Source organism: Aedes aegypti, chromosome 2, assembly GCF_002204515.2.
Source record: "Aedes aegypti strain LVP_AGWG chromosome 2, AaegL5.0 Primary Assembly, whole genome shotgun sequence".
Lineage (NCBI taxonomy): Eukaryota > Metazoa > Arthropoda > Insecta > Diptera > Culicidae > Aedes > Aedes aegypti.
Genome location: NC_035108.1, coordinates 27,287,790 through 27,303,111, shown reverse-complemented (window position 1 = coordinate 27,303,111; position 15,322 = coordinate 27,287,790). Strand labels below are relative to the sequence as shown.

Below are 15,322 nucleotides of genomic sequence, written 5' to 3'. Positions count from 1 at the left end.
GAGTCCCAGGAGGAACTCCAGGAAGAATTCCCAGAGGAGGACCTGGAGAAATCCCAAGAAGAACTCCTAGAGGAAACCCAGGATGAACCTCTGGAAGAATCCCAGGAGTAACTTCTGAAAGAATCCCAGGAGGAACTCCTGGAAGAATCCTAGAAATAACTCCTGGAGGAATTCCTGGAAATATCCTTGAAAGAATTCCTAGAAGCATACCAAAAGGAACAATTGGAAATATCCCCGGAGGAGCTAATCGAATAATCCCATGAGGAACTCCTGAAAGAGTCCCAGGAGGAACTCCAGGAAGAATCCTAGGAGGAAATCAGAAGAATCCCAGGAAGAAGTCCTGGAAAAACACCAAGAGGAATTTCTGGAAGATTCCCAGAGAAGGGCCTGGAAAAATCCCAGGAGGAACTCTTGGAAGTATCCCAGTAGGAAACATAAAAGATCCCTAGAGAATCTCATGCAAAAATCCCGGGAGGAACTCCTGGAAGTATCCTAGGAAGAACTCCTGGAAGAATCCCTAGAGGAACTCATGGAAGAACCCCAGGAGGAACTCATGGAAGAATCCCATGAGGAACTTCTGGAAGAATTCCAGGAGGAACTCCTGGAAGAATCCCAGAAGGAACTCCTTGAAGAATTCCAGGAGGAACTCCTGGAAGAATCCCAGAAGGAACTCCTAGAAGAATCCCTTGAGGAACTCATGGAAGAACTCCTGGCTGTTTCCTAGGAAGAGCTCCTAGAAGAATACCAAGAGGAACTCCTGGAAGAATCCTAGAAGAAACTCCTGGAAGAATCCCTAGAGGAACTCAAGGAAGAACCCCAGGAGGAACTAATGAAAGAATCCCATGAGGAACTTCTGGACGAACTCCTGAAAGAATCCCAGGAGGATTTTCTGAAAGAAACCCTGGAGGAAGTCCCAGACGGAGCCCAGGAGGAACTCCTGGAAGAGTATTAGGAGAAACTCCTGGAAAAACTCCAGGAGGAACTCATGGAAGAATCTCAGGAGAAACTCATGAAAGCATCCCAGGAGAAACTCTCGGAAGTATCCTAGAGAAAACTCCTGGTAGAATTCCTGAAAGAACTCCTAGATAAATACCATAGGAAAACATAAAATAATCACATGAGAAACTACTGGAAAAATCTTAGGAGGAACTCAGAAGAATCCCAGGAGAAAGTCCTGGAAGAATACAAAGAGGAATTTCTGGAAGAATCCCAGGAGGAACTAATGGAAGAATTCCCAGAGAAGGACCTGGAAAAATCCCAGGAGGAATTCCTGGAAGAATTCCAGGAGCAACTCCTGGAAGAATCGTAAAAGAAACTCCTGGAAAATCCCGGGAGGAACTTCAGGAAGAATTTTAGGAGAAACTCCTAGAAGAATCTCAGGAGGAAGATTGGAAGAACCCCAGAAGGAACTACTGGAAGAATCCCAGGAGGAACTTCTGGAAGAATCCTGAAAGGAAGACATGGAAGAATCCTTGAAGGAAATCATAAGAATCCCAGAAAGAACTCCTGTAAGAATACCAAGAAAAATTTCTAGAAGAATCCCCGGAGGAACTCCTTGTAGGATCCCATTAGGAACTCCCTGAAAAATCCCAGGAGGAACTCATGGAAGAATCTCAGGAGAAACTCCTGGATGAATCCCTGGAGGAACTCCTAGAAAATTACCCAAAGGAACTTGTGGAAGAATCCTAGGAAGAACTAAGAAGAATTCCAGGAGGGACTCCTGGAAGAATACCAAGAGGAATTTCTGGAAGAATCCCAGGAGGAACTCCTGCAAGAATTCCTATAAGAGGACCCAGGAGCAACTCCTGAAAGAATTCCCAAAGGATGACCTGGAGAAACCCCAGGAGCAACTCCTGGAAGAAACCCTGGAGGAACTTCAAGAAGAATACCAAAAAAACACCCCTCGTGCGTTAAAATACACTCTAATAAAGATTTAAAAAAAAAAAAAAAAAAAAAAAACCAAAAAAACACCCGGATGAATCCCAGAAGGAGCTTCTGGAAGAATCCAAAGAGGAACTCAGAAGAAACCCAGGAGGAACTCCTGGAAGAATACCTAGAGGCATTCCTGGAAGAATACCTAGAGGACCTGCAGAAATGCCAGGAGGAACTCCTGGAAGAAACCCGGGAGGAACTTATGGAAGAATTCCAGGAAAACTCCTGGAAGAATCCTAGGAAGAACTCCCTGAAGAATCCCAATAGGAACTTCTGGTAGAATCCCAGGAGGAACTCCTAGAAGAAACCCAGGAAGATCTAAAGAAAGAATCTCAGGACAAACTCCTGGAGGAATCCTAGGAGGAACTCAGAAGAATCCCTGAAGGAACTCCTAGAAGAATACCAAGAGGAACTCCTGGAAGATCCCATGAAGATTTTTGGAAGAATTCCCAAAGGTGGACCTGGGAATATCCCAGGAGGAACTTCTGGAAGAAACCCAGGAGGTAACTCTGGAAGAATCCCAGGAGGAACGCCTGAAAGAATCCTTGGAGGAACTCCTAAAAGATTACCAAAAGGAACTCGTGAAAGAATCCTAAAAGAAACTTAGAAGAATTTCAGAAGGAACTCCTGAAAGAATACCAAAAGGAATTTCTGGAAGAATCCCAGGAGGAAATCCTGCAAGAATTCCCAGAGGAAAACCTGGAGAAATCACAGGAGGAACTCCTAGAAGAATCCCAGGAGGAACCTCTGGAAGAATCCAAGAAGGAACTCCTGGAAGGATCCCAGGAGAAACTCCTGAAAGAATCCCAAGAGGAACTCCTGGAAGATACCAGAGGAACTCATGGAAGAATCTCAGGAGAAACTCCTGGAAGAATCCCTGGAGGAACTCCTAGAAAATTACCAAAAGGAACTCGTGGAAGAATCCTAGGAAGAACAAAGAAGAATTCCAGGAGGAACTCCTGGAAGAATACCAAGAGGAATTTCTGGAAGAATCCCAGGAGGAACTCCTGCAAGAATTCCCAGAGGAGAATCTGAAAAAATCTCAGGAGGAACTCCTGCAAGAATTCCCATAATAGGACCCAGGAAGAACTTCTGGAAGAATTCTCATAGGATGACCTGGAGAAATCCCAGGAGAAACTCCTGCAAGGAACCCAGGAGAAACATCTGAAAGAATCCCTGGAGGAACTCCTGGAAGTATCCTAGGAAGAACTCCTGGAACAATTCCAAGAGGAACTCTTGGAGAAACTCCAAGAAGAATACCTAAAAACCACCCGGATGAATCCCAGAAGGAGCTTCTGCAAGAATCCAAGGAGGAACTCAGAAGAATCCCAGGAGGAACTCCTGGAAGAATACCTAGAGAAATTCCTGGAAGAATCCCAGGAGGAACTCCTGCAAGGCTTTCCAGATTAGGATTTGGAAAAATCCCAGTAGGAACTCCTGAAAGAATCCACCGAGGAACTCCTGCAAGGATTCCCATTGGAGGACCTGAAGAAATCCCAGGAAGATCTCTTGGAAGAAACCCAGGATGAACTTTTGAAAGAATTCCAGGAGGAACTTTTGGAAGTATCGTAAGAAGAACTCGTGGGAAAATCCAAGTTGGAACTCAGAAGAATTTCTTGAGGAACTCATGGAAGAGTCCCAGGAGAAAATCATGGAAGAATCCCAGTAGGAACTTCTGAAAGAACCCCAGGAGGTACTTCTGGAAGAATTCCCATAGCATGACCTGGAGAAATCCCAGGAGGAACTCTTGGAAGAAACCCAGGATGAACTTTTGAAAAAATCCCTGGAGGAACTTCTGGAAGTATCCAAGGAAGAACTCGTGGGAAATCCAAGGTGGAACTCAGAAGAATTCCTAGAGGAAATCATGGAAGAATCCCAGGAGGAACTCTTGGAAGAATCATATGAGAAATTCCCGGAAGATTCCCAGGAGGAACTCCTGGGAGAATGCCAGGAAGAATTCCTGAAAGAATCCCAAGAGGAACTCCTAAAAAACCCAGGAGGGATTCCAGGAAGAATCCTTGGAGGAACTCCTAGAAGAATCTCAGGAGGACACCAGGAAGAATTCCAGCAAAACTTCTGGAAGGAGCCTTGAAGAATTCCAGGAAAAAAAACTGGAAGAACCCCTGTAGGAACTCCTTTCTTTGAAGAATCCCTAGAGGAACTCCTAGAAGAATACCAAGAGGAACTGCTGGTAGAAATCCATGAGGAACTCATGGAAGAATCACAGGAGAATCTCATGGAAGAATTTCATGAGGAACTCATGAAAGAATCCCTGGAGGAACTCCTAGAAGAATACCAAGAGAAACTCCTGGAAGAATCCCAGTAGGAAGCCCTGGAAAATTCCTGGAAGAACACCTGGTAGAATCCCAGGAGGAACTCCTGGAAGCATCTAAGGAGGAACTCGTGGACGAATCCCAGAAGGAACTTCAGGAAGAATTCCAGGGGAACTCCTAGAAGAATACCGAGAGGAACTCTTGGAAGAATCCCTGGTGGAACTCCAGGAAGTATCCCTGGAGGAACTCTTAGAAGGATCCCAGGAGGAACTCCTAGAAGAATACAAAGGGGAACTTTTGGAAGAATCCCAGAAGGAACTCCTGGAAGAATCCCAGTAGGAAGTCTTGGAAAAATTCAAGGAGGAACGCTTGGTAGAATCCCGGAAGAATCTCAGGAGGAACTCCTGGAAAAATCCCAGGAGGAAGTCGTGGAAGAGTCCCAGGAGGAGCTCCAGGAAGATTTCCAGGAGAAACGCCTGGAAGAAGCCTTGACGATTCTCAGGAGGAAGACTGGAAGAACTCCTGGAAGAAAATCAGGAGGAACTCCTGGAAGCATCCCAAAGGGAACTTCTGGAAGAATTCCTGGAGGAACTCTCTGAAGAATACCAAGAGGAATTCTTGGAAGAATCCCAGAAAGAACTTCTGGAAGAATTCCAGGTAGAAGTCCTGAAAAAGTTTCAGGAGGAACTCCTGGAAGAATCCCAGGAGGAATTTTTGGAAGAAACCCTGGCGAAACTCCTTGAAGAATTCCAGGAAGAACTTTTGGAAGGATCCCAGGAGGAATTTCAGGAAGTATCCTAAGAGGAACTCCAGGAAGAATCTCACGAGGACACCAGGAAGAATTCCAGGATAAACTTCTGGAAGAAGCCTTGAAAAATCTCAGGAGGAAGACTGGAAGAACCTCAGGAGGAACTCCTGTTAGAATTCCACGAGTAATTCTTGGATGAATCCTAGGAGGAACTCCTAGATGAATACCAAGAGGAACTCCTGATAGAACCCCATGGGAAACTCATGGAAGAATCCCAGGAGGAACTCCTTGAAGAATACCAAGAGGAACTCTTGGAAGAATCCCAGAAGGAACTCCTGGAAGAATCCCAGTAGGAAGTCCTGGAAAAATTCCAGGAGGAACGCCTGGTAGAATCCCAGGAGTAACGTCTGGAAGAATCTCAGGAAAAACTCTTGAAAGAATCCCAGGAGGAACTCCAGGAGAAACTCCTGAAAGAAGCCTTGAAGATCCTCAAGAGAAAGACTGGAAGAACTTCAGGAGGAACTCCTGGAAGAAAATCAGGAGGAACTCATGGAAGAATCCCTGGAGGAACTCCTAGAATAATACAAAGGGGAACTATTGGAAGAATCCCAGTAGGAACGCATGGAAGAACCCCAGAAGAAGTCCTGGAAAAATTCCATGAGGAACGCCTGGTAGAATTTCAGGAGAAACTCCTGGAAGAATCTCAGGAGGAACTCTTAAAAGAATCCCAGTAGGAACTCCTAGAAGAAGCCTTGAAGATTCTCAGGAGAGAGACTGGAAGAACTCCAGGAGGAACTCCTGGAATAATATCACGGTTTTGTTTTATTCATAGGAATTCTACTAAACAGCTCGAAAATCGTTTATCATTTTTTCCTACTTGCGAAAGTTCTAAACCAACTTTTTTCTAGTGAATATCTTGGAAGAAATTCTTGCATTACTTTGGATGTTAGTTAAGGAATTCCTGATGGACTTTCAGAAATGAGAACCATACGTATAAGGTAAATGTTGCTCAACGACTGGGTAGAACAGCTAGTAAACGAGGTGCTTTCGGCATATAACAATTCCGCAATTTTGCTTTTATCTTAAGATTCTTGAAAGTGTTGAATTTTGGAGTAGAGATTATTATACGAAATTCCTCAAGAAATATACGAAAGGAGGAGAAACATTTGTGGAAGCAGATAAAAACAACAGATGGATAACGGAACAACGAAAGATAAGTGATTAAACATATTTTTTCTAGAGGTAAATGATTGCAGGACAATCAAAACATCTCTAAAGAATTAAAAAAAAAAGAATTTCTCTAGAAGTTCCATCAGCATCTTCATAAAAAATATCCTTGAAATTAATCGGTATTCCTTTCTTGACTTCTGGTTTCCAGAGAATTCGGGCATGAAGCCTCTAGAAATTTCGTCTTGGAAATGCATATGAGTTCAACCCCACAAACCAAAAAAAAAATAATTTATTTACACGTTACGTAATTTTAGCTTCAATCGTATAAAGCCTCCATTGTATTTTTTTTATACACGCACTCCAGCCTCACCCCTCCCCCCCTAAATGCTTGCGTAATTATTGAACGCCCAGGTTCATCCTGGGCCCACATAGCCATTGCGGAACACGCGCAGCTATTCAACAAGACCATGCGTCGAGGAATTTTTGAAAAGATTTTTTTTTTCGATTCTCCAGGGCATAAAGTATCTTCGTACCTACCACATGATATAAACGTGTAAAAATGGCAAAAAAATCTCTCAGTTATTAACAGTGGAAATGCTCATAAGAAGTTGAGAAGCAGGCGTTGTCCCAATTGGGACGTAATGCCAGAGAAAGGAAGCAAATTTGTTACCCCTAAAATATCTGTTCTAAAAATAAATCAAACACTTCTCATGAATATTAAAATAAATCTCATGCAGTTTCATGGCATGGGGAGGTTTATCTTCTGAGCTCATGCATACCCTCCCGCCAACCGTGTTGCACCGCAGCACGACTGCAAGTGCAAGGATATGAAGTCAGCAAGGAATTTTAAACCACACGCATCGTCATACGCTCAGCCGAGAACTTTATTGTTGCGCATAGAAGTAATTCTCCGTTGTGCGCAATTTAGAAACAACCTTCCGCACCACTGTTTTCCCTCGGCGGTGATACGAACGCAATTTGAGGATGTGATTACAACCTTACTACAACAATACGAGCGTTCGTTCTCACGCCAGAAGTTTTATGTTATTTTTCTTTTTGTGAGCTTTGTCGGTGATGAAAATGTAAATAAACCAACGTCAGGCTAATTTTTGTTCGGTCGAACCTGAATCGGGTTGGGGCTGGAACTATGATTCTGGATGGGTTTCACCAGTCCAACGAAGAATCAAAAATAAATTCAACATTCGACGCTGCGAGAGAAAGAGCGAATAGGAAGGGCTGCCAAAGGCACAATTTAATGAAATCATGGCGATGATTTCTGCTGTTCGATGAGTTTTATGCATGATTTTGACCTAACGATTGTGGTCATACGGTAAGTCAACCAATGTTGGTCTCCAAAGAAGTTTGGTAGAAAACAGTATGATCAATGTTTTCTAGAAGAACACATTTTGTTAAAACGATATTGCCATACATTAAACTAGCAAAATACCTTAAATAAGCGTATTTTTTCGGGTGTCCGCTTCAAAGATGTCAAAATTAATGTACTTAAAACATTTTACACAATTTTTACGTCCAAGAAGCTTTGAAGCATGAAGGTTTAGGCTTTCCATTCATGTGCTCAGATTATTTTTTTGATAAGTGGTTAGTGAGATAACGAAAATCAAATTTGAGTCAGTTTTAAAACATCGAATATTGAATAAATCACTTAGCAGTGATTTCCGACCCTATGTTCCATGGACACTTTTTCATGTCTCAAGGTCCTCTATCTACTCTAAAAATATGCACAACCAGGAAGCAAACACCCTGTATATATATATATATATATATTATGATATTACAATCATTTTTCTCCTGAATTGTTATCAGATGCCAACGATCGTTCTCGGCCAGGATGAGGTGGACTGTTTTGCTGCATGGGTCTCTGCCGAAGCTGGTCTTCCAGAACATGCTGAATCCGGAACGGATCCGAAAGTCAACTATGGAAGTCTGCTGTTGCAAGCCCTGTTGGAATATTGGAAACCTCCGCCTCCCCATCATCATCTACAGGGCGTTGGTTCGGACCTGGATTCAAACGGATGCGACGGTGACATCCGGGGAAATGAATACTTCAGTGTCCCCAAGCATACGCCAATAATTTTTAGTGAAGTTGGTGGCCGAAATGTTTGCCGGTTGCTGGTTAAAGACGCCGTTGGAGAGACCGAAAGTGCCCTGCTTAGCGAAACGGTTCCCTCCTGGGTCACCAACGTAGTCATCGAACGGACCATTCCCAAGTTCATTAAGCTTCCGTTCTACCTACTGGCGCACCCATCCATGTTGAAACAGGATCGCAGTAAAAAGGTAAGTCGCAATTGCATTGACCATTCTTACAATTTCATCAAAAACCGAACAATATGAGCGAATTTTGTACTGGCACGCATATTGATCGCAAAAACGACGGATCTGCTCTCTGTTTTTCGTTTGGTTGCCCCCGCACACCATCGACCGACTGTTTTCCGTTATTTTTGTTCCCATCACCGTTTTATGGTTTTATCCCGATTTATCGTAAAAGCCTGATTTAATTATACAGGAACGGTTGATCGCCAACGAGTTCATCCAGTGCCGCAAGGTGTGCGAGCACGTGCTGGAGAAGGTACTCGGGGCGGACCTACCGGCCAGCACCGGCAACTCCAACTCGTCCCAGAACAACAGCCAAAGCGATGCCAACTCCGAGGGCAGCCAAGTGCCGGCCGAGGAACGAATCGAACTACTGTGCAACGATGTGGTAAGTTGGAGAACAATTTGAATTGAAATGCCGAATACGTTTAGGCTAATTTGCTTATTAGAGTGAGGTGGTCAAAAATTCGACCTTAGTGGAATAATCAATATTTCCAGAAAAAAAACTATAACAGTTGCCACATCGTGTACCTTCAACATATTGGCCACAATTTTGCTGAACAAATTTGTATAAAAAAATTACCCTTTGGTAGTTATTAGATATAACTAAACACTGTTTAGTTATAGATTTATTATTACCCTATCTTGTTTTGCAGATTTGCGACCCCAACATGGACCTCCGGACGGTGCGGCATTTCATTTGGAAGCAATCGTCCGATCTCACGTTCCACTACCGAACAAAGTCAAACTAAGGTTCCGCAGGGCAGCGCAGGCCGTTTGTTTCCTTTTCTGCAGGCCTCTGATACGTATAAGGAGGTACGCAAAGCGACAGAGGATGATGAGTGTGTGTAACTGAGCAGTGTGAAAGATTGTGCGCATCCGTTAGATAGAATTTAGCAATGTTATCGTACGTTTACTAAGTTATTTATGCACTCGCACGTAAAGGTGCAGTGTACAACATGTTTTTAAGTGGCGTAGTATTCCTGTTGTAGTAAACTGTACGTTTCCGAGTAGTGACTCGCAAATAGCAATTTATTTTCTACTTCTGATCGATCTTCTAACTAACTGCTACTTCTGTGAGACTGTGCTAATCAGCTACGTGATCAACTTATTCCAGTGTACTATTCTTCTTCTTCTTTTCTGGCGTTACGTCCCCACTGGGACAGAGCCTGCTTCTCAGCTTAGTGTTCTTATGAGCACTTCCACAGTTATTAACTGAGAGCTTTCTATGCCAATGACCATTTTTGCATGCGTAATATCGTGTGGCAGGTACGAAGATACTCTATGCCCTGGGAAGTCGAGAAAATTTCCAACCCGAAAAGATCCTCGACCGGTGGGATTCGAACCCACGACCCTCAGCTTGGTCTTGCTGAATAGCAGCGCGTTTACCGCTACGGCTATCTGGGCCCCAGTGTACTATTCTTCTTCTTCTTTCTGGCGTAACGTCCCAACTGAGACAAAGCCTGCTTCTCAGCTTAGTGTTCTTATGAGCACTTCCACAGTTATTAACTGAGAGCTTTCTATGCCAATTGACCATTTTTGCATGTGTATATCGTGTGGCAGGTACGAAGATACTCTATGCCCTGGGAAGTCGAGAAAATTTTCAACCCGAAAAGATCCTCGACCGGTGGGATTCGAACCCACGACCCTCAGCTAGGTCTTGCTGAATAGCTGCGCGTTTACCATTACGGCTATCTGGGCCCCTCCAGTGTACTATTATGTTAGGCGAATAGTTTTACCCTATTGCAATATCCCAGCAATTTTGTTAGTTACTCTCCTTTTACGATTCATTAGCGAGGGTGTGCATGGGCGAGTGAAAGGCTGCTGATTGTTTCAGATTGAAAATTGCCAATCTATTTAGGGACTCGTAGCAACAACTTGAAAGCTTATACTATCGGTAGGAAAGAATGTAACGGAAATTACAGATTCGTAGCAATTAACAGTAGAAAAGCTTTGAGCGCTAAAAGAGATTGAATTCAATTCTATTCTATACAAACACTAATCATTAAAATTACGAGTGAACAGAAATAGCAAAACAAACAGATAAAGATAGTACTAACGACTACCAAACTAGGAAGAGAAACGAGAGGAACAAATGCATTATAGAACAGAACGAGATGTTTTCTGCTACGTCACACTAGTACAGGCAAACTTGAGGACAGTTGAAAAAAGTATATGGAATATATCCTCTATGAAAAAAAAAAAACAAGCAATGTGTAACAAACATTCGTTTTATATCACAGCCAACTCTTCAAAAATGGGACTGTAAATGGTTGGCAAATGGCTGGGCATGGCGTACCTCGTGTACCTCGCGTACCTGAAGGAATAAATTAGACCCCTCTGTGCGGTCCTTAGTCTCTTGCTCAGCAACTCCTATCCCTACCTCCTCGCGGTACTGGCCGGAGTACGAGTAACCTTAGGGAAGATCGGGTAGCCAACCCAGGTGGGAACTCTGGTCGTATGCTGACAGGGAAGGGGGGGGTTTGCTTTTGCTTTTGCTTCTTCAAACCTTGAGCGTCTGTACTCCATATTAGAAGCGGCTCACAACAGCGTCTGTTCCCCATGTCAGCGGCTGATCATCGTCCGAGTGCCAGAGAAGGACTCTAAGCTAAACTGTGCACTATGGTCCTCCGAACATTTAGGGGGAATGGTCCTCCGGAAATCTAGGGGGTTGGTGTCAGGCCCTGCAAGCCAGCCGTAAACAAATCAAACAACGAATAATCAACGAGAGAATACAAATCCGCGATAACCACTGCGACGTAAAGGGACTAACGTTTGGAAGCTCGGTACGTAGAACTGTAAATCTCTCTACTTCATCGGGAGCACACGCATACTTTGGACCTCAGATTCGGCATCGTAGCGTTGCAGGAACTACAAACTGCGTCCAAAACTCTCCGTCGTTAACAACGTAGGGTACCGACGGCCGCCCCGGTATGACCTAGAGCGGCTTAATCAACCGGATATTGCAGCTGCATACGCGCAGCACCTTGAGGCTGCATTACCGGAAGAGGGTGAGCTGGATGAAGCCCCTCTTGAGGACTGCTGGAGAACAGTCAAAGCAGCCATCAACGATGGAACAGAGAGCAACGTCGGGTACGTGGGACGGAGTCGACGGAACGATTGGTTCGACGAGGAGTGCCAGGAGGTTTTGAAGGCAAAGAATGCAGCGCGGGCGGTCATGTTGCAGCAAGGGACCCGGTAGAACTTGGAACATCATAGACGGAAACGGCAACAGCAGACTTGCCTCTTTCGGGAGAAAAAACGCCGCCTGGACGAGACGGAGTGCGAGGAGATGGAACAGCTGTGCCAGTCTCAAGAAAAGCGTAAGTTCTATCAGAAGCTCAACGCATCCCGCAACAACTGTGGGCTTCGTGTTATAGAGTGTGCGTTAGATTTCTGCGTCATACTGGAACACTTTTCTTCAGTATTTTTTCGACCATACCACTGGGTTTTGCATGCAAATATGTTGTTAAGTGTAGTGTTTTATTTAAAGGGATCATTTTCCATTTCCTCTATTGAAACTAAAAGCTTGTTGAAATTATCCTTAAATGATTTTTTTATTTGGCTCTGGTGGCACGTTCATCTACGATTGGGAGATTTGTGCCTCGCCTGTCATCGCCAAAAGGAAAAATAAGAAAGAAAAACCCTGTTCCCCCCTACTAGAAAACGAGCTTCTTAGCATGCATACTAGGACATCTCAGTCTTCGATTTGGCAGAATTGTTCTGCTGTAATACTCTGACGAGCACTTTTTGAAAACCGTAGTAGATACGGAATCTATGTTTCTCCGGAAGATCAATAGAGTCAACATCTTCTTCTTTCTGGCGTTACGTCCCCACCGGGACAGAGCCTGCTTCTCAGCTTAGTGTTCTTATGAGCACTTCCACAGTTATTAACTGAGAGCTTACTATGCCAATGACCATTTTTGCATGCGTACATCGTGTGGCAGGTACGATGATACTCTATGCCCTGGGAAGTCGAGAAAATTTCCAACCCGAAAAGATCCTCGACCGGTGGGATTCGAACCCACGACCCTCAGCTTGGTCTTGCTGAATAGCTGCGCGTTTACCGCTACGGCTATCTGGGCCCCTTAGTCAATAGAGTCAACATCAGCACTGCAAAAAACCAAACGGCTTTCTGCATTGATGGTTTTGACTGTATTGACCTTCCAAAGATTGATCAAAAACTGTGGGTTTTCAAAATGGAGACGTCGTAAAACGTCATGTGTGGTTAAATTCTCCTTTTCATTCCAAGGGACATTCAAAAAAATTTTGTTTTTTTTTTTCAAACCGTAAGGTTGAATGCAAAACTTAAATCCATTTGCCGCCTTGTCATTAATATCCATTAACGTTTGCTTTAGCCAGATACAGCTATTCTCGTTCTCAGGAGAAAACCAGATTTTACCGTATCCTAGGCCATTAGACCTGTGCGCCGAAATATTTTTAATCAGCGGCGGCGTCAGGGCATTTTTGTACCGGCGGCGGCGGCGTCATCGGCGTCACGCCGTTGACCATTTTCAGCGGCGGCGTACATCGGCGTGGGAGAAAATTGAACATACAAATTTCCGTATGTGTCAAACAACAAAAATCTTTGAAAACTTCATTCCCATATCTTTAAAAAATAGATTTTTTTCAAATTTTCGGCCATTTGTGTAGGTAGGTAAGGTAGCATTCAAGGTTTCTTTATAATAAATCTTCGGCTAGGTATTTTATATATAAATAGTAATTCATATGAAAAAAATACATTACCATACTTTAATACTCAAGCTTGTATAAGCAGAGCTGCAGAATTAACAATTTTATCTCGTGCAAATTATGTTAAGGGTTTTTGTTTTGATAGAATTTCACATGTTTTTTATAGATGGCATTATATTAAAATCACCATATCTTTGATTCATTTATAGTGCCAGTTATGAACCACTGTTTCAAGCGGCCAGGATGTCTTCTCCTACGTTGTATTGACTTTACTAGGCCGGATAACGAGAACAAGATACGAATGTGTTTTGGTACAACTAATGATATATTACAACCTAGGAACAGCGTGCTCACTCGGTAGGGAACGGTAAAAGCTACACATACAAAATTATACAAAACATACAATTTTATTATCTTCTACGGGAAAAATGTATCAAATTCTATTATAACTGATAGCAAAGCTATATGTATTTATAGTTAACAAACGTTAAATGTTTTTAACGTTATTTAAGAAACATAATTGAGTAAATCTGTATGTATCTTGCCCAGTCCTCAAAATACATGATGAATATTTATGTATTTCCTCAAACATTGATCCATATCCATATCCGTGTGTTCGTCAAATAATAGGGCAAATGAAATTGTTGCTCTATACTTGTTTATCTGTAACAATCTCCGATAAAATTCATAGGGATTTACTAATACAATTTCAAAACCATCTTGAAAGAATACTCGGAGAAGTTGTTGATAAAATTCAGTTTTTTTTATTCTGGTAGGATGCCTGAAGATAAGTCTGGAGGATTATCTGTCGGCGAAAGAACAGTAGTAATTACATGAATCTTTGAAGAAAATCTGGGATAAAGTTTAGAAATGTTTTCTGAAAAGATACATAGAAGAACCTGAAGAAATTATCGTTGGAATATATGAATGAATCTTCTAAGGAACAACTGAATTATTTACTAGAGAGATTTCATAGGAAATAATTGGTAATTTGGATTTTTTGCAGGAATCTTCAAAGGTACAAGAACACGAATGTTCAAAAATAAAATCCACATAGAACACCCGGATTAATTCAAGGAAACCCGAAAAATTGTAGCCGGTATACATGGAGAAATCACTCAAAGACATCCATGATAAAACTTGTGCAGAAGTCATCTGAGTAATTCCTGAAGAAATTTCTGAGAAATTCAATAAATGTGTTGAAAAATCCTTAGAAAAACGCATTGGGGAATTTGATGAGGATTCTTGAAGTGACGCTTGAACTAATCTATTTAAAAATCCAGAAATAAGCTTTGGTAGCATTCCTCTAGAAACATGTTAGAGACCTGCTTAGAAAATTAAAAAAATATATATATTTAGAGGAAATTTTACAGAACTTTTTGAAAAAATCAATAAGTTGGGGGAGATTCCCTAGTACCCCAAGCCGCTTAATTCGTAATTCAAAAACTATTTATTTTATGCGATCTTGGTGCCTATTTATGACAAAATATTTTCTGTAGCGTGCAGTAGTAAATTTGAAAATGTAAGTAGGGTAGAAGCACCGGTTTTGGCCATACGCCAGTTGTAGCCGTTTTACAGAGCCAATCAGCATGAAACCTTTTGTGTTCAGTAGATCACATTCATATGATACAGCTACCTTCATTTACTCGTTCAAATTGATTCGAAACATAAGAAAATCAATTGATTTTCTTTAAAATTTTAACTCCCATACACCTAATTTGGCGAGGGCACTCCTAATTTCGCCACTCTCATGAGAAATCAATGCGATTGGCCAATTTAGGAACCGAAGTTAACTCTCTGGCCGAAACTGGTTCCATTGGCCTATATTGACCAACGGGATTTTCAAAGCGAAAACATGGTTTTAGCTCAGTTTTGATATTTTAAACACATAACATGGATTGAAAGCTTGCATTTGACATATTTGTAGTGTAAATACGGCTTCCCATTTAATTTTTATTGACATTTTCTCTTAGGCTGGCCAAAACCGGTGATTTTACCCTATGAATTTTAACATTGCATTTTGATGATGTAATTTATTAGTATAGCCGGGGTAACATTGATTAGTTTTTTGAATATTTATTGAAAATTTTATTTGAAAATGCATAAGTTTTATATTTTTAAAACGAGTACTGTCACCAATACTTGCATATATAACTCGTGACTATATACTGTATTT

At 42.2% G+C, this 15,322-nt stretch overlaps 1 protein-coding gene across 1 annotated transcript in view; it reads left to right on the top strand.

Annotated features, from left to right (window-relative positions):
- Positions 1-9,479, top strand: part of LOC5575911 (WD repeat-containing protein 48 homolog) — a 57,283-nt gene extending 47,804 nt beyond the window's left edge. Inside the window, exons 4-6 of the mRNA XM_021840350.1 lie at positions 7,948-8,418; positions 8,648-8,842; positions 9,111-9,479. Coding sequence (XP_021696042.1) covers positions 7,948-8,418; positions 8,648-8,842; positions 9,111-9,206 — 762 coding nt within the window. The 3' untranslated portion in view covers positions 9,207-9,479. The remainder of the gene's footprint in view (positions 1-7,947; positions 8,419-8,647; positions 8,843-9,110) is intronic.
- The last annotated feature ends 5,843 nt before the right edge of the window (positions 9,480-15,322 follow it).